The sequence below is a fragment of the Erpetoichthys calabaricus genome, chromosome 3 (assembly GCF_900747795.2).
Source record: "Erpetoichthys calabaricus chromosome 3, fErpCal1.3, whole genome shotgun sequence".
Lineage (NCBI taxonomy): Eukaryota > Metazoa > Chordata > Cladistia > Polypteriformes > Polypteridae > Erpetoichthys > Erpetoichthys calabaricus.
The window spans coordinates 199,800,239-199,828,020 of NC_041396.2; the positions used below are offsets into that span (position 1 = coordinate 199,800,239).

Consider the following 27,782-nt stretch of genomic DNA (forward strand, 5'->3'; position numbering starts at 1 on the left):
GGGTTTCCTCCAGGCGCTCCAGTTTCCTCCCACAGTCCAAAGACATGCAGGTTAGGTGGATTGGCGATTCTAAATTGGCCCTAGTGTGTGCTTGGTGTGTGGGTGTGTTTGTGTGTGTCCTGCGGTGGGTTGGCACCCTGCCCGGGATTGGTTCCTGCCTTGTGCCCTGTGTTGGCTGGGATTGGCTCCAGCAGACCCCCGTGACCCTGTGTTCGGATTCAGCGGGTTGGAAAATGGATGGATGGATGGATTTTTCATATGTACAAAGGCATGTATTTTTACTGTTTTTATATTCTTCGTAAAGGCACATTCATTGGGGTCGAGCAACTAAGCATTTCCCCACAAATTGTGCTGTATCATTTGTATCTGACAAATAAAATTTGATTTGAGCTTGTGCAAACTAGTTACTTATTCAACATTAACAGCAAGACAATTTTTTCTACAACATATATATTAATATGCATCGCTAAAATTGTTCCATTATTAAAACAATTCAGTATTTCACCTTTAGCACCAGCACAGGTTGAAATGAGTTACATAATGTTGGGCCACCTTCATTTTCCAAGTACTTGGACATGACAGTTGCCTTCCTTAAACTGCAGTTACTGTATATTTTGCCTGGGCCAGCAAGGGTACCTGGCTGTAACTGACTGGCAAAGCTGGCACACTCCCATCTAATAAATGAGATTTACTACAATGAGCCGGGCAGAACCCCAGCTGCAATTTACCAAACTGTAAATGTGAAGGTGGCACAGCATGGTGTCATTTCTACCTGTGTTGGTAAGTTGAATAAGTTGAACTGGTTTGCATAAGCTTTGTCAATAAGTAGCCAGCCGGCTAAGACCGAACTTCAGCCTAGATGTTTATAAGGCTCTATGTTTGCCAGTGGTCCGGAGTGGTATACCCGCATTAGGGCAGTTCGACTCCAAACCGGAGAACAGTTCCGAATAATCATGGCGCAATTCAACCATGTCAAAACATTGTAGCTTATCCTGGGCTGTGCTGAAGCTATCGGTTTGCCAAAGCATCCGACTTACGTTCCCTCCCTTGCAATAAAACTCTGGAAAAGTGTTCTTTCCAATTACGTAATACTTTTAAAGACAGCCAATCTAATGAAATACCTTTTTAGACATCATAACTGCTAGTCGTCACCGCAGACTCTTCCACGCACCTCTGCCACTGAGTAAGCAGCTTAGACTAAACGTGCAGTAAGTGATGAGGATTTACATTTGGCAAACTCTGCCAGGATTTGCCCGTAATAATGTGAGCCCAAAAATGACATTTCTTTATATGTGCAAGTAAAAATTTAATTGTACTCTCGACACGTGAATATACTACTACTTTGTGTCATTAATATCGCTTATTTTAATAATAGCATGTGAAGTATTCATACCGCTAAATTACTGGGTAACTTATAGGTATTGCATTAAACCACAATGTACAGATCTGACGGCTATGAAAAAAACTTGTAAGAAGTAATTAAATAAATAAATCAAATGACCGCTATGCAATTTACAAAACAACCCCACGCCTTTGGGTCTGAGCCGCGTGCATCCCATCTTGTGCAGTAGGTGAAACAGCGTCTGACTCGGACTTTAAAAAAAAACACTTTCACAAAATTTTATTGCGTGCCTGATATTTCAAGCACAAAATGCTTATGTTTAGGTGTATTTATCAGAGAGACAAATTGACAGTTCTTGACTTTTGTAAACGATTGAGTTTAGCAGGAAATGCCCACTGTTAACAAATTAATAATAGGCAAGAGAAGCGCTCCCTCCCGTCATATCCGGTTTCATTGCCGTTCAAGATTACAACTTCCGGGGTATCCGCAGCCGCGGCTCTTGATTGGTGCAAGAGTGTCTAGTAGGTGAAGGCTGGGAAAGCAAAGCGTGGTCTGTGTTGATAGTGGATTTGTGTGTAGACGGTTTACTAATTTGATGTACAGTGGACAACTGAATACAATGAGCGACTCTGCTACTCAAAGTGATGTTTTCATGGAAATAAGAAAGAAACTACAGAGCTGTCTTTTAGTTTTAAGGTAACTTGCCTTTAAGTTATTTCTAAATATATTTAATATGTTCTTTGAAAGTTGTATACCCGTAGTGACTTAGCATCATTGTCATGTATTTTAAAAGTATGCACTGTGAGTTTTGGGTTTTCATTGGCGCAGTGGGTAATACTCCTCCGTGACGACGTTGGCGATCCATTCGTCTTTCTCGTGCTTTAGTTTATGTCTGGGAGCTGAACGTTTTGGAGAATCGGCAATTCCGCCCCGGACCTGCATTAATGCGGTCACCCTTTTGGTTTGGGCAGTTTTCAGTGCTTATAGAATACAGTATGTCTCAGCTCCATTCCACCTGTAGTTGGATAAATGAGTTTGAGAATAAATTTATATAAAAGTAAAAATTCAAATTCCCAACTGCATATTATTAATAAACTTTTTAAGTCTGTTAGTCAAGAGTCTGTTTCTTTTTCTCCTCATTACTTACTGTATTTTTTATTTGGTTAATTGAAATGGACCACTGCTGACACTTCAATTTCAAACTTTCAGCTTTAGCAAGACTTTCAGTGGGAATTTAAACAACACACACTCACTAAGCAAATTATTAGCAACACTTGAGCACCTGCATCGTCTAAATAGCCAATCATGTGGCAGCAACATAATGCATAAAATCCTGCCGATGCAAGTAAGAAGCTTCAGTTAATGCTTACATCAAACACCAAAATGGTGATTTCGACTGACTGTGGAATGATTGTTTGTGCCATGCGGGCTGGTTTGAATATTTCTGATATACTGCTGATCGCCTGGGATTTTCACAAACAATAGTCTCTTGAGTTTACTCAGGATATTACAAAAACAAAATACTTCCAGTTCTGTAGACCTAAATGTCTTCCTGATGAGAGAGGACAGAGGAGAATAGCTAGATTGGTTAGAGCCGACAGATAGGTTAAAATAACTCCTATAGTTACTCCATGTAACTGTGGGGAGCAGAAAAGCATCTTTGAAGTCTTGCTGAAATTGGACGTATAATAATATAAATGTTTGGAGTCAACCGTGAGTGAATTTTGTGTAAAACTGGGTTGGAACAATTAGATGACTCCCTGACTCCCTATCACATTTCTAAACCGATCCAACGCCTCATGAAGGTGGCGCTCAAATAAGGGGCGGTGATTTTGAACTGCAAAGATTAGAGTTGCCCTCGCTAACATGGTCTGATACAGAGCAAGCTTCTGATTACGATGAAGTCTCCTAAAAAAACATATTAGACATATAAATGTGTGTCACATGTACAGAGAGCACATTGCACATTTTAAAAATAAATATTAATTGATAAAAGTGAAAAACTTTTCTGTAGATGGAAGATTTATGGATTGTCCCCATTTTAGATTAACATGGGGCTACAGATTACAGATTGCGTAACACGTTGATCCTTGAGGTGGGTTCCATTACTGTAATCTAAGAACAGAAAGCTGAGGTTGCAGTAGGCACAGGTTTACGAAAACTGGACAGTTGAAGCCTGGTCTGAGGAATCTCAATTTGTGTTGTGTTCACATGTGGTAGGGTCAACATTTGGCTCCTTCAGTGTAAATCCATTCCCCCATCCTGCCTTTTATCAACAGTCTGGGCTGGTGGTGGTGGTGGTTGTTGTGTAATGGTATGGGGAATATTTTCTTTTCACACTTTAGGAATGTTGGTACCAAATTAACCTCCCTTGAATGCCATATCCTGTTTGAGTATTGTTGTTGACCAAGTGGATCCCTTCATGGCCACAATTTACTGATCTTCTAAAGGCTACTTCCGACAAGATAATGCACCATATGACAAATCAGAAATCATCTTAAACTGGCTTCATGAAAATGAGTTCAATATTCTTTGCTGGCCTTTCCAGTCACTGGATCTGAATTCAATAGAGCACCTAGTCCATAGGTTCTTAGACTCAGTCCTGGGTACCTCTTGTTGCTGCAGGTTTTTGTTCTAACCAAGTTCTGTTTTTTAATAGGACTCCTAAATTAATGAAGCAAGTTGTTTTCCAGTTTTTATGTTTTGAGGTCAATGCAGAATGTTATGAACTAGACACATCCCAAGCAGGAAACTCCCAGTAATAGTGAGTAATACTCAAAAAGCCCACTAGAGGGGGGAAGACCATCAAACCCCAGCCAGTTAAAGAGGGCAATGGAGAATCTTTATAAGTAGATTTTTTTTTTTTGTGGCATTCCTCATCAGATTCTTACAGTTGAAAAGATGAAAAGAACACCTGTATTCGTGTATGTGCTATTATCTTTGTCTACTTGTTGTTTCATTTGTTATTGTCCAATGCATATTGACATTTCATGTTACACTTTCTATGAAATGAGTTAAGAACCTTTCTAAACAATAGTGTAAAGCACAGCAAACAACCAAATCCACTGGCAGAACAATAACTTTGCATTCCTGAATCACCACAACTGACCAAGAATTTCAAAGTCAGAAATAACTTTAGTATCATGAATTCTGATCTGATGCAAGTAAGACAAGGACGCATGAATCTGAAAGCCTAAAATACCTCTAAAGAGTGGGCAGTGCTGACATCGATGTAGCTTTAAAAGGTGAGCAGAGTGGCATCTAGCTGTCTAGCTATGTCTTCTTCTTCGTGAGGCTGTGACATCTTGTCACTGTGTTTAAACACTATTGTTCTTTATGTCAATGTGGCATTTCACTTTATTAGTATTTTTTTCTATTAAGTCATTACCAGTTTCTGTTTGAATTAGTTTAGCAGCTGTGATGTGCTGTTTTGTACAAATAAAAGCGATCAGACAATGAAGGTGCATTTTAATGGTTGGTATTGTCAGATGCACCTGTTGGATATGCTAGGATGCATTATTAATGATGTTTCAGAGGTCATTGGGGGGTTTGGGGTCTTTCAAAATCAGACCTCCTCACTCCGGTGACCCAGCTGGACTTCCAAAGTGGCTTTCTCTATGGCTTCAGTAATGTAAAGTATGGCCCTCCTCTTTAATGCTTTGGTGATTCCCAAGCCTTTTAGGACTTTTATAGAGTGACTGCCCTGCAGAATCCTGACAGCCCACCTTGATTAGCACACAGTGAGCCTGCCAGTCTTGGCTACTACACTATATCCTGGTATTTAGTATGTTTCCTGTCGTGGGCCTCCTCCATGCATACTTCCAATGGTATAAATATAATCCACCTAAATTATATATGGATACAATCAATATATGAAGCAAATATTAAAAAAGGTGCATTGAGGAAACTATCCCATCATCAATGGCTATATGTAACATATTGAACACAGATCATGAGGGCAGCATTAAGAAAGGTCCACAGGCCTTGACTTTGATATCCCTAGAGCAGAGAAATGTCAATAACAGTTCATAATTATTGAAATACTTAATAATAACAACAATAATAATTGGCCGAATTTTACTAAAAAAAGACTTGATCAGTAATTTTTATATTGGCCAATCACAAAAAACGATAATTTCAGCTTTTTCTAAGCTTTACAGTAATTTAATTGCATTCCTCCTTTACTTGAGGTATTATGGTAATTGAACCAGTGCACATTTTTATTTTTCCGGTGAACTTCCTGTAGTGTAAACAAAGCAAGTCAAAGCTTGTTTTACAAGAGAACAGAGATAATTGGAATATTCACCTTTATGTTAAAGAAAGTGGAGTAGTAAATTGATAAGAAGGAATTGCAGAAGTCATCATGTGCAGTTAAACAAACAGCAAGAAAAGCTACTTTAATGAATTCAGCCATTTTTAATTTGTCTTTTAAGTTAAAACATTTTTAAATCTATTCATTTAAAAGTTTGATTTGATCTATCTAACATAAAGGTCTTTTTCTGTTTGCTGTATTAACCACTGATGATAAGAATAAATATCAAAATAACAGAAAAGTAAATGTGAACAAGTGTAATTATAATATAAACAATAAAGTGCAGCATCAACAAATAGTAAAACTTCTTTGTACCTGTTTATCTTGCTTCAAAAATTCATTAACACATGAAAGTAAAGAAAACAAAATGTGAACTGGGTGTCCAGTGTTGCCCTCTGAATCTTTCCACATTGTATCTTTCACAGGTCCCATAGTTAAATTCAGCAGTTTGGTAATGGACTTTTTATGAAGGCATTGGCAATATTCCAAATTTAGTAGTAGTAGTAGTACCATTCCACATCTAGCGATATTGTTACAATGGGGTTGAAGTATCTTGTTGAAATGAGAGTCAAGTCACATGATACTCCTTTTCATGGCTTTTATTGTGGTCACATTCTTTACCTGATAAAATATGTAGCTTTAATGTTTAGTGACTTAGGGCTCTTTTGTAAATGTTCTGTTATGAACAAGTGACCGAGTTTATGTGAGAGATCCCTTTATCTTGGCAAACTGACATACTGCAACAGTCAGCAGTGTTACAGTGCCATAACACATCTCCCTTAGATTATACTGGTAAAAGTGGCCACTGCCAAGGTTCTAGAGTTAGATTAATGTATGAAAAGTGTTACAAAACTTGGTGTTTGCCCCAGTGTGTTCACTTGAACTGACTATGATATGCCATGAACTTGAGTATAGTTTAATCGCCACACAAACAATTTAATTATTCTACATTCCTCAATTAATATTCATCATCTTATATCATAATTGACATTTTTATTCATTAATTTGTGTAATCTGTAAAAGAGTGAATACTAATTTGCCTTGATTTGTCCAGATTGAGCTATTTTAAATTACTATAAAAAGGTAGTCATCTTTTTCTTTCTCAAACTGTTGCTACTGTGACCCTAACACTAAATGGAAAATGAATGAGATAGAAAGATAATTTATTGTAAATTTTGTTGTTTTGCTAAAATGTTCAGGAAAACTGATAATATGAACTATGTGATCAATGGGCTATAGGTTTTGTGTACAGAACATGAAAACATTTTTTGATAAAATTTAGTATTGTCCACCAATAAAGACAAACAACCAGTCGTTATATGAAAGTTTCAAAATTCAAAGGAATATTGTGATCAACAATGAAAGTTAGGGAAAAAAAAAGATTTTGACACAGAGAGCACAGGGACACAAAAGAATAGCCTGAGACTGTCTCTTCTTTGTGTCCAAGGTGCACATATTTAGAGATTTGATCTGAAAATGAGTACCTTTTCATTTGTAAATCGGCAAGGTTCATTAATGAATTTCAGAGTTTTTGAAATTTACAATGATTATTTAAGCAATTGATGATTCAATATAATATGTTTAGTAATATGCTTCAATTTGCAGCATAAATACATTTCTCCTTATGTTTTGACTCTTCTTTTCATTGAAAATGTATGACTTTGTTGACACATTGCCTTAGAATGAGACATCATTTAATACCATGCAAGAGTCAGGAGTGCAGAATACCTCATGCTTTTGTTTTGTGAGCTGAATCAACTGCAGATCAGCACCAGTAAAACTAAAGAACTGGTAGTTGATTTAAGAAGATCGCAATCTCCAGCCACTCCCCTGTCTATTAAGGGTATGAAGGTGGAGATAGTTGAGGAGTACAAGTATCTAGGGGTGCATATGAGCAATAAGCTAGACTGGTCCAGGAACTCGCTGGCCATATACAAGAAGGGTCAAAGTAGGCAGTATTTCTTACGCAAGCTCAGATCTTTTAGTGTCAGCAGCACTATGTTGCAGATGCTCTATGACAGTGTGGTTGCCAGTGCCTTTTTCTTCGCTGTGGTATGCTGGGGGAGCAGCTTGAAAGTGGCAGACATCAGGAGACTAAATTAACTAATTCAGAAGGCTTCCTCTGTGGTAGGAGAGAAACTGGACAGCTTGGAAACTGTGGTAGAACAGAGAATGTTGTCTAGACTTTGGTCTGTTATTGAAAATGCTAATCGCCCACTTCATAGTGTTGTGGTTGGACTGAGGAGCGTTTTCAGCAGTAGACTGACTAGCATCAAGTGCTCCACTGAACGTCACAGAAACATCCTTCCTCCCCACAGCCATCAGACTCTATAACTCCTTTTCTGGTCACTCACCCATACTTTAAGCTACTGTATTACCCTTTTTCTTTATTGGATATCCTGGTACATTTTTCAAGTACTTGAAATGTGCAACATACTATCTGTTCTTGTGCAATAAATTGTCTTCTCTTCACATGAGAATAACCTTATTTGTTCTTAGAATGTGCAGTATTAACTTAAGGTGCAACACTATGCTCTCTAGTTTGATACGTACATTTATTATACTTTATGCATATTTACATGATTACTTTATACTTGCTCTTAGCGTTAACATGTCCCTTGTCTGTTGTTAAGTTGTAACATAAGTAATTTCCTTCGGGATTAATAAAGTTTTCTGATTCTGATATCTTCTAGTGAGAGAATCTTGTAACAAAAGGCCGACCCCAGTGTCTGGTGGTTCTTCAGTGTCAGGCTGGCTCTAGGGTCCTCATTATAACTTTCTAACAAGGATGAGTCAGCTCCAACAGGGAATTAACTAATCATTGACCTATAACCTTTTAGTGAATCTCCTCTGCTATGTTAATGACCCACATGCTCAGGAAAGTGGCTTGTTTGTTGAATGTTTTTTTTATTTATAGCCTGGTGTTTAATTGGCTGATGTTTCATCATGGGGCAGTTAGCAGCTTATTTCTGTGATATACTGTATTTTGCTACATATGAAGGCATTTATTCCTTATTTAATTTCTAACTTTCTTTTGAGGCAGTCCTGTCTATTGTGTTATCTCTATTAATGATTAAATAGAGATCTAAATTTCTAAATGACATTGGCAAAGGATACTTATAAGCAGCTTCATTCTGTCTTTGAATGGTCACTGTGTATAGCTTATGCTTCAGGCACATATTAGAAATCAAGGGAAAGCCAATGTGGCAGGCTTTTCACTTATTTCAAGGCAATCAAGAATTCAAAAACCAAACCTCTTCACATGACAATAAATTGTATTGCAAAAGAATTAACAATTCAGTGCATGATTTTTCAAATAATGAAGAGACATCACTGGCAAGAAATAATGTAACAAGCCATCACTTATGAAAACTGTAAAGAATTATCCAGTTTTAGATTGAATCATCTACTCAATGCCCCTTGGTAGTACAGAGGCACACAAATGTTGGAACTGCTATTTTTTTTTTTAGTTTTTCTTATTTAGAGTAGGGAATTATTCAAAAAGATTTGTAAAATTGTGGATGTATACTGATGTTCTTTCATTTTGAACAGCAGGATAATTTTTTCCTCCATAATTTTGCAGGGAAAAAATGGTGCCTGGTACTTGGCAATGGATTTGAACTTCCATCCATCCATTTTCCAACCCGCTGAATCCGAACACAGGGTCACGGGGGTCCGGTGGAGCCAATCCCAGCCAACACAGGGCACAAGGCAGGAACCAATCCCGGGCAGGGTGCCAACCCACCGCAGGACACACACAAACACACCCACACACCAAGCACACACTAGGGACAATTTAGAATTGCCAATCCACCTAACCTGCATGTCTTTGGAATTGGTTAATATTTTACTGTTTTTTTTTTTAGTTTGTATTATGTCCATTTGTAAGCTGTTTTAATTGTCCTTTAGCATTACAATTTCCTTCATAGAAGGGTTTGGCAAAATAAGCGAATACCTATATTTAAATTTGTGCTTCTTCAATTTAAGATTGAATTTCAATTCTATTCCATGATCCAAAATTGGATTAAGAAGGTCTGATAATATTATTTATTTAGTTTTGAAAAATCTTTCAAGTTTTGTCTTTAAGTTAATTTAATTCAGCAATTTACAGGTTAAAGTTAAAAGTTTACAGACTGCTTTATCAATGTGGGATAAACAGCTTATAAAAAATGAGTTTTTTTTATTTCACAAGTTTAAAATAAGAATATTCCTTTCAATTTATTCTTATAAACGACACTTGCACTTATGAGACAAGCATGTAAATACATATATAGTGTGGCTGAAAGATAGAGAACATAAAACCAAATCACAATACTGAAATATTTTTAAAAGTGTTACTGTAAATATACTGCCATTTTGCTCAGTTTATAACTTGTTTTGTAATTTACAGTATTAATAAAGAAACTTATGAAGTTATCAATTACTATTTATTTGGAAATACGTCAAACACTTTAGATTTATTATTTGTCAGTTCACCTATTGTTCAAAGTCTAATTTTGGAGTTAGCAGTATTTTCATCTGGTAATCTGGAATTCTTTTCAGGGTGTAGATTGCAGAGAGATGCCTTATAGACTTTAATTGTTTCAGCACATGCGGACCAATAAACGTGCAACTTTGGTGATTACCATTTATGCTCTAATTTGGGGCTTTTATATTTTAAGATGATGTGTATTCTCATTCACCTTGATTATATTTGTTTTGGTAGGGTTAATTTGATCAAAAGCCAGTTATAACTATTATTATTAGTTGTTTGACAACTGACAAGTATGTGTTTTATTGGCTTTCAAGTTTAGGCTTGAAATTAATATACTGCCAATACGTTATGAAATATTCTTGTTATTTAAATGTTTTGCAGTTTTTACTAAAATGTTACTGTGACATTAAGTTGAACTTTTCAGAATATGAAGAAATTACACAGCATAAATCAGGGAGAGAAAACCTTTGCTAAGTTAAGTGTCTGTTTTTTAAATCCGTTTAATTAGTGAAATCACCCAGTTAGACAGTATAATTAAAATTGTTATAAAATTTGAATAAAAATTTCTAAACTTAACCAAGTGCAGCCATATGTTCAAATTATTAAATCCAATAAACTTTAATACTGCATTTTCTGAGAAGTTACATTTAATGGACAAGTCAAACAAAACAAAATATCAAATGTCAAAAATACTGATTGCATCTCTCCTTTTTTTTTAACATGTATCCCCATTTTATGTCTACATTTGTGAAAACATAGATCAGTCTATCATTTCAGAATTCCTGAAAAATATCAGACTTTGTTCTTTTGTTATTATGAACTAGAACTGATTTATTTTCCAAAGAACAGAGGTGTTATAGACCATATTCTAGAATGTTTTGATGTGAGGAGACTGTTTTTATTTTAGCTGGTAATATGTAATAAATTATTTTGAAAGGCTCCTTTACTGGAGGATGCGAGTTAAATCTATGATTGTATAATAGTATCTGTATGTTTGCTGTAATTTTTATGCATAATTGATTTTGAATTAGTAGTGAAATGTGGTATTTGAGATGCCTCAAAGCTGGTTTTGAAATTATATTGCAGTTACTCTGTACCTCTCTCGTCAAGTTCATTAGTTCCTTCTGGCCATCTGGATCACAATTCACCCGGGATACGACAAATGAAAAAACTTCTCATGTATTAGTTTCCCAACATCTAGAATTTTGGAGTAAAATTTAGATCATAAAAGATTTCTAAAATCATTTGTCTCATATAAAAGGATTTCCTTCTTAAAAAAAAAAGTACAACCGTCTTTAATAATAGACTAATTAATTGTTTACTTTTGTTTTATATTGCAATATGGTCCTTCCGTTTTTATCATCTTTATAGTCTAAAATACTATTTTAGTACCTATAGTTATGAGAAATACCTAGTGATGCCTTTGGAATCTGGATTCCTCTATAAATAAAATGTAAGTTGATCTTCTGAAATTCATGAAATAGTTTTATTTAACAGAATTGTGTCATTTACATTGAATAATTTTAAATATTCAAAATGAAGTGTTCAGCTGCAATAAGCTTAACTAGATGCTTCCTATAGACAGATGATTGGGCCCCATGATTATCAAACATCTTGGGAACTGTGCTAAAAGTCACAACTAGGATTTGAATTGTACTACCTCAGAGTAGGAAATGAGAAGTAATTACAAAATATCCTACACCTGGGCCTAGCAATGAGTGGGAGGCCATCTCTAAGAATAAATTACATCATGATATTATGGCAGCCCTCGCCACAAATTAATACTCATGATAACATTTTGTAGTTTTCTGATACTATTGCTGAGGCTTTACCACAAACATAATAATAATAAGGATAATAATTACAACTAGCCAACCCACGCATAATTATGTATTGATGGGTGAAACTTCCTGAAAGACACAGTTGTCCAAATGGGGTGGGTTTGAGGATACGACTGTAGGTGAATGAAAAGATGGAACTCTGGAGAGGGCAACATACAATTGTAAGACCATGGGATACCCCTCGCAAACTGTTTTACACGCTGCATACAGCGATTCACATCCGTGATAAACAAACTGTTTTACACGCTGCATACAGCGATTCACAACTGCAACAAACATACTTCTCCTTAGATGGTCCTGCCGCGTCTACCCTCACTTTCAAAGTATACACACTGCCTGGTCATGTGCCCGCTCGCAAGAGCAGCTCACATAGACCCGCCTACCAACTCTAAGACCATGGTCATCTTTACAACCATACTCCTCATGGAACCAAAAGACGCTGGATTGCCAGTCGGCATTGTTTATGGTCGGAATTATGACAGTATGTGATCGTCTTCGAACCTCCAACTTTCATTCTTGATTAATGAAAACATTCTTGGCAAATGCTTTCGCTCTCGCGCGAATTGTTGGTGGACGGGGCTCTGTCGTGTGTGTGCCATGGAGATGAAAGTGAAATTGCTGTATGCAGCGTGTAAAACAGTTTGCGATGGTGGACGTGGTCGTGCTTTGTAACCGAAAAGAATAATGAAAAGTCATCGTGGCTCAGAGGTGCATGTGGACTGTAGCAGAGACGAACGCGAATGACGGCGTGTTTTGTGAATTGCTGAGTCCGTGTTGGTGGGCGTGGCTCTGTGAGTTGTCGTCGTATCCAATGGTCTTAGAGTTGGTGGGTGTTGCTCTGTCTTGCGTGCTCCATGGGTGTCTTACTTGCGTGCTCCATGGGTGTCTTACTTGCGTGCTCCATGGGTGTCTTGCTTGCGTGCTCTATGGGTGTCTTGCTTGCTCGCGGCTTAGTGAATCCTCTTTAATAAAATCCCTTTGTGCGTCCAGGTGTCCGTGTGTGTGTGTCTTCTTGTGAAGTGCGCATGCGCGGGGGACAGTGCGATGCGCGATATTACTGTCAGAGAAAGTTCCAGGTGTTTTACGGAAATACAAACCAGTATTACTGCGAGAGGAAATTAAAGGTACACAATACAGTGACGCATATTACAGCCACAGAAAATTAAAGACACACAATACACGGCGGCAGCCCACGAAGAACGGTCAGCTCAGCAAGTAAACATCAACAAAAGAAAGGCTGAAAGAAAGAAAAATACGACCAACAAAAAGAATGAGGTCAAAGTTCCTTGCCATTTAATATAGACTGTTCCTACTAATGTTTATGCACTATTGTTGTAGCGCCCGTTATTGTACCGGGCTAAATGACTAGTTATATATATAGATAATAGTCAAAGTAGAAGTAGGAAAACATGTAAGTTTTGATCATTTGCTAAATTGCACATAATTGTTACCACTTTGCAACATCATGAATAATATTGGAACAAAGACTGAAATGGAAACATCAAGACACTCACGGCATGAGAGTTAAGCCCGATAACAGACACTTTATAAAAAATAAATAATACATATTGCTGTTGTTCAGACATTATAAAATGAAAAAGGCAACTTCATATCCTTATTTTTTACTTTAGGGCTATCTGTTACATTGTTGAGCAGTGTGAGAGGTGTGCTGTTCCTGTGAGCTTTGCATTATTTCTTCTTCTAGGGAAAGTAACAATAATACTACATTTCTTCTGTTGTGCACTGATGGAGACCCATGGTTTTCAGAAATGCTTTTTATAGCATTTCTTAGTTTTATGGTCTTCAACAACTATTCTTCTGAGGACCTGTCAAATCTCTTACAGCAATATCATGTTGTGCTTCAACAGATCTCTGTTACAAAGAGCAGGAATCTAAAAGTGTGGGATTATTTTTAATTATTTAGGGTGTATCAGACTCGCACCTGAATGTTATGTCACTGATTGGAACACTTGACTTTGATTATTTGTTTTCTTTAGGTTTCTCTAACTATTTCCATCCATATCCTTTGTCGCAGTAGAGGCGTAGAGCCACCTGTAACACCCTCAGGTACCACTCTGAACACCAGGTGAAAGTACAATAATTATTTATTTTGTTACTGCACAGTGCACCAAGCACCCTCCACTCCACACTCATATAAACCACAATAACTACAAACAATACTTTTTCCTCCTCGCCCAGACACTTCGCCCTCCTACCTCCCAGCTCAGCTCAGTGTCTGGGCTTTCCCACAATCCTTTTATACACCCTGACCCGGTGGTGTTCCTGTCCAATCAGTCCACAGTTCCTTATCCCTTCTGGGTCTGGGTAAACAGTCCTTCTCTTCAACCCGGGAGCACGTTGTTCCTTCCTGTCACGTGACCGTGACATACTCCCGGGTTATAGGGCACATAAGAGTCCGCGAGCCCCCCTACAGCGACTCCCCAGGGCCCCCAAGGTATCCAGCAGGGCTGTGTATAAACGCTACATAGTCCATAAGGCCCTGCTGGAACTCGGGGCACGGTCATGCTGTCGGGAGAGCTCCTCCTGGCGGCCTGGGGGTGAGGGCCGGAGTAAAAAGCCAGCAATCCTCCACACCTTGAATATTTAAATATGTTCTAGAAGGCCTTTTTGTGCTTTTTGTCCATTTGTCAAAACTGTTTTCATCTGGTGGTATTGTCACTTTTTAGGTTCTGTTACTGCAGGAATTAAGAAAGAACCAATAATTGTGGCTCATAATATTCTTCTATGGCAGATGCCTTAAACACTTCAGTTGTTTCTGTTGACTCTCTATTTTATTGTTGTGGCCACAGATTCACTTTTAAGTTCTTAACTCTTCAGAGGATGCTTCTATTTTTATTGGCTGCTCATTGAACATTGTCTTTTAAGAGTCCATTTAGTTCAAAACCTCTGAGAGACTGATTTTTCATGAATAAGCTGTAATATGGCAAGGAAACATACTAGTAATTTAGCAACAAGCATTCAAGATTCTATTTCCAAATCAACACAAAAGACTTGTTCATACTGTTGCTTAGCGAGAATTAGCAGAAAACATCAAACTTTCCTGTCAGTTATCTGTCTGCAAGTCACTTTTACACTGTAAAATGGTTTAGAAATGTTTAGCATTATGGCAGCAGATGAGAAATTCTGCTCTTATGTAGAATAATGTTTAAATGTGTAGTTTGGATTGCCTTGTTTTAAGACTGTTGATTAGTCTTATTTTTATTTTTTTGATTCGTAGAAGTACATTTTACCCATTGAATCAAACTGTGATTGCTGCAGCTCTCCTTTATTGCCTGCAGGTTTGCATGTATGCTTATGACTCTAAACTGCACTGTACTGTGCTGTGAATACTTGAACTTTAACTGTTTGAGCATGTTCCTCACACTCAAAGGAACATACTCATACAGTAAATTGCTTTAACATTTAATGCCTTCTTGTGACTAATCATAATTTTGCCTTGTCAGAATATAACATATTTGAGACATATAAAATATACATTTGAAGGAAAAAATACTCTTTGTGGTAAAGAAATTGCTAAGATTTAACTATTGCAAGTATACAAATGGTTCACTACAGATTGAACTTGATCACACAAAATTGTTTTAGATTTATTAGCTTTTACAGTACCTCCAAAGGGTACAAATGGTCTATGAATGGTTAAAAGAACATGGCAGTGATTTAATCCATTTTCCATGGCCCTACATATAAATTACAAACATAAGAATCTCACATATGAGCTCAATAAGAGTGCCTCCGATGCAGTAGCAACATATAACAAAGTGTGTTTTTTATGTACATGATAAATTATTTTAAATTAAATATATTTGTGCTTTATTTGTGATTTAATGTTTTAGTGGCACTTTGGCAAAAGAGCCATCTGATGTGGAAATTTCAACAAGACCACCATCATGGTTGCAAATCAGAACTTCTGATTTCTGCTGTATCATAGAACTGCCAGCAGAGGTCAGCATTACACTTCCTCTATCTAGAGAGCTGCCGAAGATAGAGGAGGATGGATTGTACATGAGACTTCATGTTCAAAATAATGATAATGCAGGTAAACACTAAATTGCTTTTGTGAATTAAATCTAGCTGATAGTTTTAACAGAATACTTTGATTTTATTTGGTTCTGAACTTGTGCCTGAAGTTATGGGTAGAAAAAAAAAATTTTTTGTCAGTAATTGTATTTTGTGAAACAAATTTTCAGAGACAGCTATTTACAATATTATTTATTGATTTATATAAGTTACACTTCATGCAGTTGTCTTTTGTATGACATTCACAAATAAGAAACATTTTGGTTCAATGGTGGAATTGAAACTTTGATCAGTGAAAGTATAGCTAGCTTCAAGTGAACAGTATATTGAACAAACTTGTTGATTAAATGCCTAATGCAGTACAACAAACTGAAATTTGTTGTAAATGCTGTACATCTTGGATGTTTATAATTATTAACCCTTAAGAAATTGTTCATTAAGTAGTGGTTTTCTGAAACGGCTTTGTGGTCAAAAATAAAAAAAACTGCATATTGCTTTTGTGCAGTAATTTACTAATAACATTACTTTAATCCTAGCCTTAAAGACTGAAGAACAGTCGTAGACTACTAAGCACTGTTGTAAGTCGCTCTGGATAAGAGCGTCTGCTAAATGATGTAAATGTAAATGTAAAATGTAAATTACTTTCTGTTAAATAAAGAATTTACCAAATAAAACTTTTTTCTGCATTTTAGAAGTCCTTCCCAGTCTAATCATAAGTTTGAAAGCGCAGAAAAGTTATGTTCTTGCCTGCCAGTCCTGTGGGAATGTAATTGTATTTGAAAGGTAAGTGAAAAGTGTTTGAATAAATAAACCTCTGCGGTGGGTTGGCACCCTGCCCGGGATTGGTTCCCTGCCTTGTGCCCTGTGTTGGCTGGGATTGGCTCCAGCAGACCCCCGTGACCCTGTGTTCGGATTCAGCGGGTTGGAAAATGGATGGATGGATGGATAAATAAACCTGTCAAAGAGAAAAGGGAAAGTTTATCAGAATTAGAGACTGTTGGTATTATTGGCAAAAGACCACATGTTAAGAAAAACATTTGTACCGTTACAGGGCCCAAATGAAAATTATAATATTTGCCAGGTTTTTTACACTTTTTTATTAAATGTTAAGAATTTATAATTATCTACTTTTACAGTATGTTGCTGTTCTACTAGTCATTTGTAGTCCTTATACAGTATGAACACAGTAGAAAAACATTTTGAATAAAAGTTTGTACAGAATCGGGAAATCAACAGGCCCTGATGGATACCCCGTAGAATTTTATAAGAAATTCTCCACTCAGCTAGCTCCCCTCTTATTGTCAACATTTACAGAAGCTAAAGACAACCAAATACTACCTCAAACATTTCGTCAAGCATTAATCACTGTCTTTCCTAAACAAAATAAGGACTTGTTACAATGTGCATCATACAGACCAATTTCACTCCTGAATAATGATGTTAAGATACTCTCAAAAATTCTAGCTAGAAGGATGGAGAAAGTGCTGCCCTCGGTAATATCACAGGATCAAACTGGATTTATTAAAGGCCGACACCTATCTTCCAATCTCCGACGCTTGTTTAATGTTATATACAGTGGTGTGAAAAACTATTTGCCCCCTTCCTGATTTCTTATTCTTTTGCATGTTTGTCACACAAAATGTTTCTGATCATCAAACATATTTAACCATTAGTCAAATATAACACAAGTAAACACAAAATGCAGTTTTTAAATGATGGTGTTTATTATTTAGGGAGAAAAAAAATCCAAACCTACATGGCCCTGTGTGAAAAAGTAATTGCCCCCTTGTTAAAAAATAACCTAACTGTGGTGTATCACACCTGAGTTCAATTTCCGTAGCCACCCCCAGGCCTGATTACTGCCACACCTGTTTCAATCAAGAAATCACTTAAATAGGAGCTGCCTGACACAGAGAAGTAGACCAAAAGCACCTCAAAAGCTAGACATCATGCCAAGATCCAAAGAAATTCAGGAACAAATGAGAACAGAAGTAATTGAGATCTATCAGTCTGGTAAAGGTTATAAAGCCATTTCTAAAGCTTTGGGACTCCAGCGAACCACAGTGAGAGCCATTATCCACAAATGGCAAAAACATGGAACAGTGGTGAACCTTCCCAGGAGTGGCCGGCCGACCAAAATTACCCCAAGAGCGCAGAGACGACTCATCCGAGAGGTCACAAAAGACCCCAGGACAACGTCTAAAGAACTGCAGGCCTCACTTGCCTCAATTAAGGTCAGTGTTCACGACTCCACCATAAGAAAGAGACTGGGCAAAAACGGCCTGCATGGCAGATTTCCAAGACGCAAACCACTGTTAAGCAAAAAGAACATTAGGGCTCGTCTCAATTTTGCTAAGAAACATCTCAATGATTGCCAAGACTTTTGGGAAAATACCTTGTGGACTGATGAGTCAAAAGTTGAACTTTTTGGAAGGCAAATGTCCCGTTACATCTGGCGTAAAAGGAACACAGCATTTCAGAAAAAGAACATCATACCAACAGTAAAATATGGTGGTGGTAGTGTGATGGTCTGGGGTTGTTTTGCTGCTTCAGGACCTGGAAGGCTTGCTGTGATAGATGGAACCATGAATTCTACTGTCTACCAAAAAATCCTGATGGAGAATGTCCGGCCATCTGTTCGTCAACTCAAGCTGAAGCGATCTTGGGTGCTGCAACAGGACAATGACCCAAAACACACCAGCAAATCCACCTCTGAATGGCTGAAGAAAAACAAAATGAAGATTTTGGAGTGGCCTAGTCAAAGTCCTGACCTGAATCCAATTGAGATGCTATGCCATGAACTTAAAAAGGCGGTTCATGCTAGAAAACCCTCAAATAAAGCTAAATTACAACAATTTTGCAAAGATGAGTGAGCCAAAATTCCTCCAGAGCGCTGTAATAGACTCATTGCAAGTTATCGCAAACGCTTGATTGCAGTTATTGCTGCTAAGGGTGGCCCAACCAGTTATTAGGTTCAGGGGGCAATTACTTTTTCACACAGGGCCATGTAGGTTTGGATTTTTTTTTCTCCCTAAATAATAAAAACCACCATTTACAAACTGCATTTTGTGTTTACTTGTGTTATATTTGACTAATGGTTAAATGTGTTTGATGATCAGAAACATTTTGTGTGACAAACATGCAAAAGAATAAGAAATCAGGAAGGGGGCAAATAGTTTTTCACACCACTGTATTCACCAGCAAAATCAAACACCCCAGAGATATTACTATCATTAGACGCAGAAAAAGCATTTGATATAATTGAATGGAACTACCTTTTCACTGCATTGGAGAAATTTGGGTTTGGCCCGAATATTTGTGCATGGATCAAACTACTGTATACTAATCCAGAAGCTTCAGTTTGTATTAACAACATTTGCTCAGACTACTTTAAGCTAAAACATGGTACCAGACAAGGATGTCTCTTGTCACCACTGCTGTTTGCAATCGCCATTGAACCACTGGCGGTTCACTGTCGAAATTCTTATCAGATAAAGGGGATTATCAGAGAAGGACTGGAACAGAAAATTTCTCTATATGCAGATGATATGGTTTTATATATATCAGACCCAGAAAACACTGTGCCTGCAGTTCTAACAGCACTAACAGAATTTCAAAAGATATCCGGTCTTAGAATTAATCTGAATAAAAGTGTACTCTTTCCAGTGAATTCACAAGCATATAATATTAGATTGGACACCCTACCTTTTACCATAGCAGATCAGTTTAAATACCTAGGGGTAAATATCACAAGTAAACATAAAGCTCTTTATCAACAAAATTTTGCCGTCTGTATGGAAAAAATTAAGCAAGACTTGCATAGATGGTCAACCCTTCATCTCACTCTAGCCGGAAGAATTAACGTTGTTAAGATGAATATCCTTCCTAAACTTCTTTTTTTATTTCAAAACATTCCAATATATATCAATAAATCATTTTTTAAGCAATTAGATTCAACAATAACCTCATTCATTTGGAGCTCAAAACACCCATGTATCCAAAGAGCGACCCTACAAAGACCTCAGGCAGAAGGAGGCATGGCTTTACCTAATTTTCACTTTTATTACTGGGCAGCAAACATACAAGCCATAAAAACCTGAACACAAAAAAATGAATATACACAGGCTTGGCTCGCAATAGAAGTAAAATCCTGTAGTACTTCTTTATACTCCCTGCTCTGCGCTCCAATAAATGCAAGTTATCGCAAATATACTAATAACCCAATTGTGCTTTACTCACTCAGAATATGGAACCAACTTAGAAAGCATTTTAAGATGGAAAATCTTTTATCCGCGGCACCTCTGCAAGAGAACCACCTCTTTCAACCCTCACAAGCATATCCAGTTTTTAATACCTGGAAAAGTTTTGGGATTAAAATGCTCAGAGATCTTTATATAGACAACATTTTTGCATTTTTTGAACAATTATGTTCCAAATTCAACCTCCCAGCTACACAGTTCTTTCACTATCTTCAAATTAGAAATTTTGTTAAACAGAAACTTCCCGATTTTCCTCACCTCGTACCCTCCACCATGCTGGAAAAAATACTGCTCAGTTTCGAGGAATTAAACACCATTTCCGCATTATATAAAATCTTATTAGAGTCCCTACCTTTCAAAGACCCAAGAGGACATTGGGAAGAAGATCTCTTAATCAATATATCAGAAAAGGAGTGGAAGGTAGCAAAGTAGAGAATTCACTCGAGCTCCATATGCGCAAAGAATACAAGTATTCAACTAAAAATTATATATCGAGCTCATCTGTCTCGCTTAAAACTGTCCAAAATGTTTCCAGGGCAAGATCCAACCTGCGAACGCTGCAAACAAGCTCCTGCCTCACTGGGTCACATGTTTTGGGCCTGCACCAAACTAACATCATTTTGGACCAAAATTTTTAAGTGCCTTTCAGACAGCCTTGGTCACAATCCCTCCTAACCCACTAACAGCTGTGTTCGGTGTTCTTCCAGACGGACTTGAAGTGGAGAAGGACAAGCAAACGGTGATTGCATTCACTACACTTTTGGCACGCAGACTTATTTTGTTAAATTGGAAGAATCCTAACTCTCCTCTGATAAGTCAGTGGGAAACCGATGTTTTATATTATTTGAAATTGGAAAAAATCTAATTCTCAGTTAGAGGATCTGTACAGAATTTTTTCAAAACCTGGCAGGATCTAATCAATATTATTTTAGAATAAGAGAAATAACTATTACCGCATTTATTTTCCTTCTCCATTTTTTATTTACCTATATATATTTCTTCCTTTCTTTTGTTTATTGTTGCCTTATTAAAAAGCCCTAAGCAATTCTCCTTTGGCTAAGCTCTCCTTCTCAGGGGTGGGGTTTGATTTGTCTTCAATTTTTTTTTTTTGTTATAAATTGATCTATTTGTATGGAATGATTACAATAAAATTAATAAATAAAATTTAAAAAAAAAAAAGTTTGTACAGAATATGCAGTAGTATGAATATATGTTGTTGTTTTAACTTTTTATTTTTTTCCCCTAAAAGTAATCATGTACCACCAATAAATTCATTTTAAATTATTTTTGTCAAATGGAATAAAAAAATAAACCTTCTTCGCCAGCAGTTGCCCTTAAGATGTAAAGGCTTTCAGCTACTGGTTGAAATTTAGAGTTCCAAGCCTTTATGCAAATGATGAGATAAACTCTGCTAGATAAGTATGCAGTAAACCCCTTGCTCTTTTCAACAGTATTTAAGAAAAACTACTTATGGGGAGGTTCGCATCATGTAATTCCAATAATTATCTACACGTACATTACAACATAAAATTCAGAAAAGAAGCATTTTACTTGTACAGTAATCCCTCGCTACTTCGCGGTTCACTTTTCGCGGATTCACGAATTCGCGGGTTTTTAAATACAAGTGATTGCCCGCCTATCGCGGAAGTTACGTTCCAGACCCATCAGCAACAGGAGAAAATCCGCGATATAGAAAGACCATATAAATAAACATTTTTATAGTTTAAGCCTTAAAATACCTATCCCACATGCTTTAAACACATGTAAACTTATAAAACACACTTTGTTAACACATATGATATGTGGATGTCGGGCTAAGGATATGAGTAACATCTCACTATTATAAAACATTTTAACTTCATGCAAGACAAGACAGTGAGACAGGAAAATAGGTGATGTACAGGCTTTTAAATTATTGACACGCAGAGCGACAAGCAGCACAAAGCCAGCACAAAGTCCACTTCTCCTTAGCGTTCATTCAGCTCCCCACCCCCTTGACAATGCGAAGTGGCAGGAGCTACTGCGCCTCCGGGGAGGGGGGTTTGAGCGAACGTGCGTTCAGCCCTCACACACCCCCACTCCTCCTCCTCCTTCCGAACGCGCAGAGCGACAAGCAGGCATTTTGGCAGAAGCAGCACAAAGTCCATTTCTACTCAGCGTGAGTTCAGCTGCCCCCCTTCACAAAGCGAGTGCAGACACATGATGTCTGATCGCTGTGTGCAGTGTTGGTCTGGGGTGTTTAAGAATGTAGAAAGTGTTTAAGAGCATAGGAAGTGTTTATAAGAGTGTGAGAAAGGTTAACAAGAGAGTGAGAAAGGTTTATAAGAGTGTGGGAAGGGTTTATAAAGCCTTAAAATATGTATAAATAATAAAATAAATATAGGTCGCTACTTTGCGGATTTTCACCTATCGTGGGGGGCTCTGCAACGTAACCCTTGCGATAGGTGAGGGATGACTGTAACACATTTATGCAGTAGTCCAGTATATTACTAGAAGAGGTGTAAATGCACATTCACCCTATCAGAAATTGCCCCTTAAAAGTATGCTTGCTTCAATTGACTTCAATGAAAGATCTTACTTTACTTTAAGTGCTTTAACCTTAAAATAATTGTTTAATGAAGTACCAATATTTGTGAGCTATGTTGCTATCAAACCAACATTTATTTTATTTGTATTTATTTAGTCTATTAAAAGAAATGATTGACATTAAAGTTGCCATTTATTTTTGTAATACTACATTAGTTCTAATAAATTTAGATTTGTTTGCATTATCTTGAGGAAAAAATAGTTCATTTTCTTCCATCAGGCTGTTCTCTATGGAGAGAACTGGAACCTATCCAGAATGCATTAGGCACAAAGCAGAAACTAGATTTGAACATTATGCAAAACACAAATGAAATAATGTGCTTTGTCTTAAATATTTAGTGTCTGTATATGTGTATATATTATTGTATAATTTTTTTTGTATTATTTGTCTTTTTCTTCTTACAGCTAAAGCTATAAAGCTTTAAAAAAAAAAAAAGCAATAATACTGTTGTGATCTGGCCGGAGACTCCGCTACTGACAGGAATTTAGGATATCCTACTTACAGCAAAATCATTAATTTTGGGCCTGAACAGAATTCATACTTTAACAAATATACAGTAATTTACTTTAATGTAAAAATGTAATGTTTTACATGCAGGAAAAAAAGTATTTTAGATGTAATTGCACAATCGGAGAGGAGGCTGAAAGTGCACAACTCATATTTAATTCATGACTGTCCACTACCAGACAGCATACAGAAGCAATAAGGAAGATGAAAAGGATTTGTATGCACTTGGAAGGCCTTGTAATATTTTCTACTGATTTGGTGTCTGTGTTACAAAAATGTTATAATAATGGTATAGAAAGTCTAGAAAGCAGTGAATAGACTTATTCCAGATTTGTGGGCTATGAAGAAAAAGTGTAATAGCTGAATCTTTAAGTTTAAGCAAATTAAGAGGTGGTAAGAAGTGTTTAAAATTATAAAAGACTTTTAAAAAAAATATCAACAACTAGAACATGGGAGCACAGGTGGAAGGTAGTTAATGGTGAAATTTGCACAAACTTTAAAAACCTTTTCTTCACATAAACAATGAAAGAACTATAGTTATATGGTCAAGTCTCAAATTGAATGTGTTGTATGTAGTAATATTTCAGGAACTTTCAAATCTCAAAGGTTTTGTTATATTTATTGCTGAAAGCACTTGTCACTGATGCCAAACATCATGGTTTGGGGACCCTTCGTGTATTACAGAAGATTCCAATTAATCATCATTCAGGGAAACATCTCTAGTCCACAATATGCCTATAGGGCAATGAATCCTGCAGTCACTTTTTTTACAGAAACCACTGAAAACTAAGTTTTCCAGCATGTAAATGTGTGGCCACGTACTACTTCCATTACTAGGAAAGTTCTTCAAAACATCACAACTACCAGGTGGTTTGTTGGTTCCCCTGACATGAATCCTGGGTACTCCTGTGGGAAATCCCTGGAGGATGTCACTCAGCCAGAGATATTAATCAATCAGGAGTATCAAACGTGTTATTTACATCTCTCAGTACTTTATCCAGACTGTTAATGGTTCAGTGCCATGATGCATTCAAGCTTAACATTCATTCACTTGTGGACATACTTCTTACTGATTTTTTTGTAATGAAAAGTTGAAAACCTTTCCCAGAGACTTGTACTTAGTCATTTGTTTTATAAAAAAAAATTAATAATTGGTGCCAAATTGTGTGAAAATTTGTGTTCCAATTTAGATAAATAGATAAAACGTTATTTGTCCCCAGGGGAAATTTGGCTTTTTTCAGAAGTTCAATAAAAAATTATATACACCAGAATGATTAAAAAGAAAGAAAACTGAAAAGAAAGAACACTTCTGACTTACGAGTCAAAGTCCTAGTGTGGATATATGAAGGTTTATTTGTGTTGGTATGAAGGAACTCCAGTAACATTTCTTGACAAACATAATTTATTGGGTGAAAGCACACAGTGTGTTTGAGAGAGGATATGCAGCATTATTCATAATGGCACTGCCTTCTTTTATTTGTCTGACATCAAGGGAGTTAAGAGTGTGTGCCATAACTGAGCCTGCCCTTTTATTAACGTGTTAATTTAGTGGGCCTCTGTTGAAGTGATACTATTGGCCTAGCTCACCACAGTGTAGAAAATCTCACTGGTCATCAGAGTTGTAGAATATGTGAAGGATTGTCATCCCCCACATTAAATGGGGACAAATAAAGTCCTATCTAGTCTAAGAAAAAAGAGACTGCTCTGCCTTTTCTTACACAATTTCTCTGTGTTATGAGACCAGTCCAGCCTGTTACTGATATGGACCTCCAAGAACTTCTAGCAACACACCTCATCTATAGTACATCCATTCACTGAATAGTAACAGGGCGCAGAGGCTTCTTTGGTAGGTGAACAACAACCAGATCCTTTGTGTTGCTGGTGTTAAGTTGCAGACAATTCTTTCTGCACCAAGAAACAAAGTTTTCCATCTAATACCTATACTGTCTTATTCTCCTCATCAGTAAATCCTATATGTGCAGAATTATCAGAAAATATCTGCATCTTAATTTTAGTGTATATAAATTTGACTTCTTTTTAATCTTTTTGAGTGTTTTGAACAACTCGGCCACGTGTATTCCTCACATTGTAAGATCAAAACAAAATACATGGCCCTTTTTTCAGTTATGTGTGAGCAAAACCAGCCAATGTAAAGAATTGCCCTGACCCCTTGTAAAGGAGTATTGTATAAAAACACTTAGAAAGTACTGTTTTATTATAGGTCAGCTCGATGAGTTGTGTGATTATATGTATTTATTATGTATAAACATGGTAGTAGATATAATTACATTTTGTTGCTGTTGTATGTTAATGAATTGCATTCTGCTATGTAATGAATGGCACAGAGAAAGCAGAAATAAGAAAGCTTCATTTGCAGCAATATTGGTGATTGGGTTTATAAATATTATTTGTTTAGGAAAATTACTATTCTGTTTCAGCAAAAATGTTTTATATTTTTTATTTTTTGTTTTAATTGTAATTGTGCCATCAATATTGTATGTGTTTAAGTGTTTACCTAAAGCTACATAATGCTTAAACTTTTAGCTTGTTTTCAGTGGTACTGTTTTGTATACAGAAGCAAAAAATACAAAATAATTGAAAAACGGCAGTACAGCAAGATGTTTTATTATAATTGGTTTTAAATTTAATATATATATATTAATTACATTAGCCAGTAAGGTAGATGACTTGGTGGTGCAGTGGTTAGCCGTGCTGTCTCAAATCTACAACATCCTAGGATGTGATTAAGCATGATCACATTGTGCTTGTGTCTGTTTGTGTCTTAATCTTGATGCTTTGGCTTTCTTCCCACAACCTAAAGCCATACAGATTGACTGGTGACTCAAAAATAGTCTTATATATTTGACTTATGGGTGTGTGTGCATGTATAACCTACAGGAGGTGATTAATGGCTTCTGTCAGAAACTGTGGAGATAGGCTTATTCCACTGCTTTCCAAGCTTGAATTGATTGTATTTTAAAATTAATAGATGGATGATTTAAATTAATGTTAACAAGTTATTTTTATAGTAATGATGTTATAATACTTGGTAGGATTATTATCTAACAACAAATGAAATAAGTCAAAAATATATATCTATATATGTAATTCATTAAGTCCATGGCAAGCAAGACGCACACAAGACAGAGCCAAGTCCACCAACTCACAGAGCCCTGCCCACCAACAATTCACTAAGCAGCCGACCATGGCACACAAGACAGAGACCATGGGATACGCACGACAGTGCCACATCCGCCAACTCACAGAGCCCTGCCCACCAACAATTCACTAAGCAGCCGATCATGGCACGCAAGACAGAGACCATGGGATATGCACGACAGAGCCCCACCCGCCAACTCTAACCGTCCTCCCGAGTCCACCCTCACTCTCGAGGCACGCAGCACCTCACCAAACACTGCCTCAGTCGCTTTCGTCTCTGCTACAGTCCACATGCACCTCTGAGCCACATTGACTTTTCATTGTTCTTTTCGGTTCCGGCTGCTTTTCTATATATAATCCACCAAGTCGCCCGACCATGGGATACATACGCAAGTCTGAGCCACGCCCGCCAACTCTAACCCTCCTCCTGCGTCATGGGGTACGCACGACAGAGCCTTATGTGCCAGCACGCAACACCTCACCGAACACCACCTCAGTCGCTTTCGTCTCTGCCACAGTTCACGTGCACCTCTGAGCCACGTTGACTTTTCATTGTTCTTTTCGGTTCCGGCTGCTTTTCTATATGTAATCCACCAAGTCGCCTGACCATGGGATATGCACGCACGACAGAGCCCCGCCCGCCAACTCTAGCACTTACTGTCGCCGGGTTGCATTAACAAGCAACCTTTTTGGCGTTACATGCATGTACTTACACTGACGACAAATATGACAGCTCTTCCTCACGAGCAAGATTTCTCAAGACGGGAAAAACGGAACACCTGCAACATTACTTTCACATAGTTGTTGAACGGGATCAGAAATAAAAGGAAAACAATGTGGCGACATCGACTTCTCAACTGTGACTCCGGAACAGCTCAGTATGCAAGCTATATTAAGCTTCACCAACAAAGACTTGCTACACCTTAATGAAAAGGTACTGAAACTTATCCCTACCGACGAAGTAACTTTCACCAGCGTGGACTCCATCATCACAGACAATCCTGCACATCAACTTTCATTCCCCAAAGAATTTCTTAGCAGTCTTACTCCCACTGGCATGCCTCCGCATAAACTCAAACTTAAAATTGGTTCAGTTGTCATGCTTCTCAGAAACCTTATGCCAGCAAGAAGTCTCTGTAAAGGCACTAGACTGACTGTTACCAGCATTCACCGCAATGTACTAGAGTGTAAAACAATTGCAGCTGCTTCCTCACAAACTGTCCATATTCCCTGGATTTCCCTGACGCCATCAGATTCAGATTT

The 27,782-nt window shown here is 37.2% G+C and overlaps 1 protein-coding gene across 3 annotated transcripts in view; it reads left to right on the top strand.

Moving 5' to 3' along the window:
* Positions 1–1,849: 1,849 nt before the first annotated feature.
* ube3d (ubiquitin protein ligase E3D) overlaps positions 1,850–27,782 on the top strand; it is a 55,532-nt gene continuing 29,599 nt past the window's right edge. For 2 of the 3 annotated variants that reach the window (XR_007934447.1, XM_028797657.2), the window contains exons 1-3: positions 1,850–2,038; positions 15,824–16,026; positions 16,700–16,790. Coding sequence is in view for 1 of the 3 variants with exons in the window: in XM_028797657.2 (XP_028653490.1) it covers positions 1,938–2,038; positions 15,824–16,026; positions 16,700–16,790 (395 nt within the window). In the remaining 2 variants the exon portion in view is untranslated. The remainder of the gene's footprint in view (positions 2,039–15,823; positions 16,027–16,699; positions 16,791–27,782) is intronic. The other variant, XR_007934449.1, reaches the window with a different exon arrangement.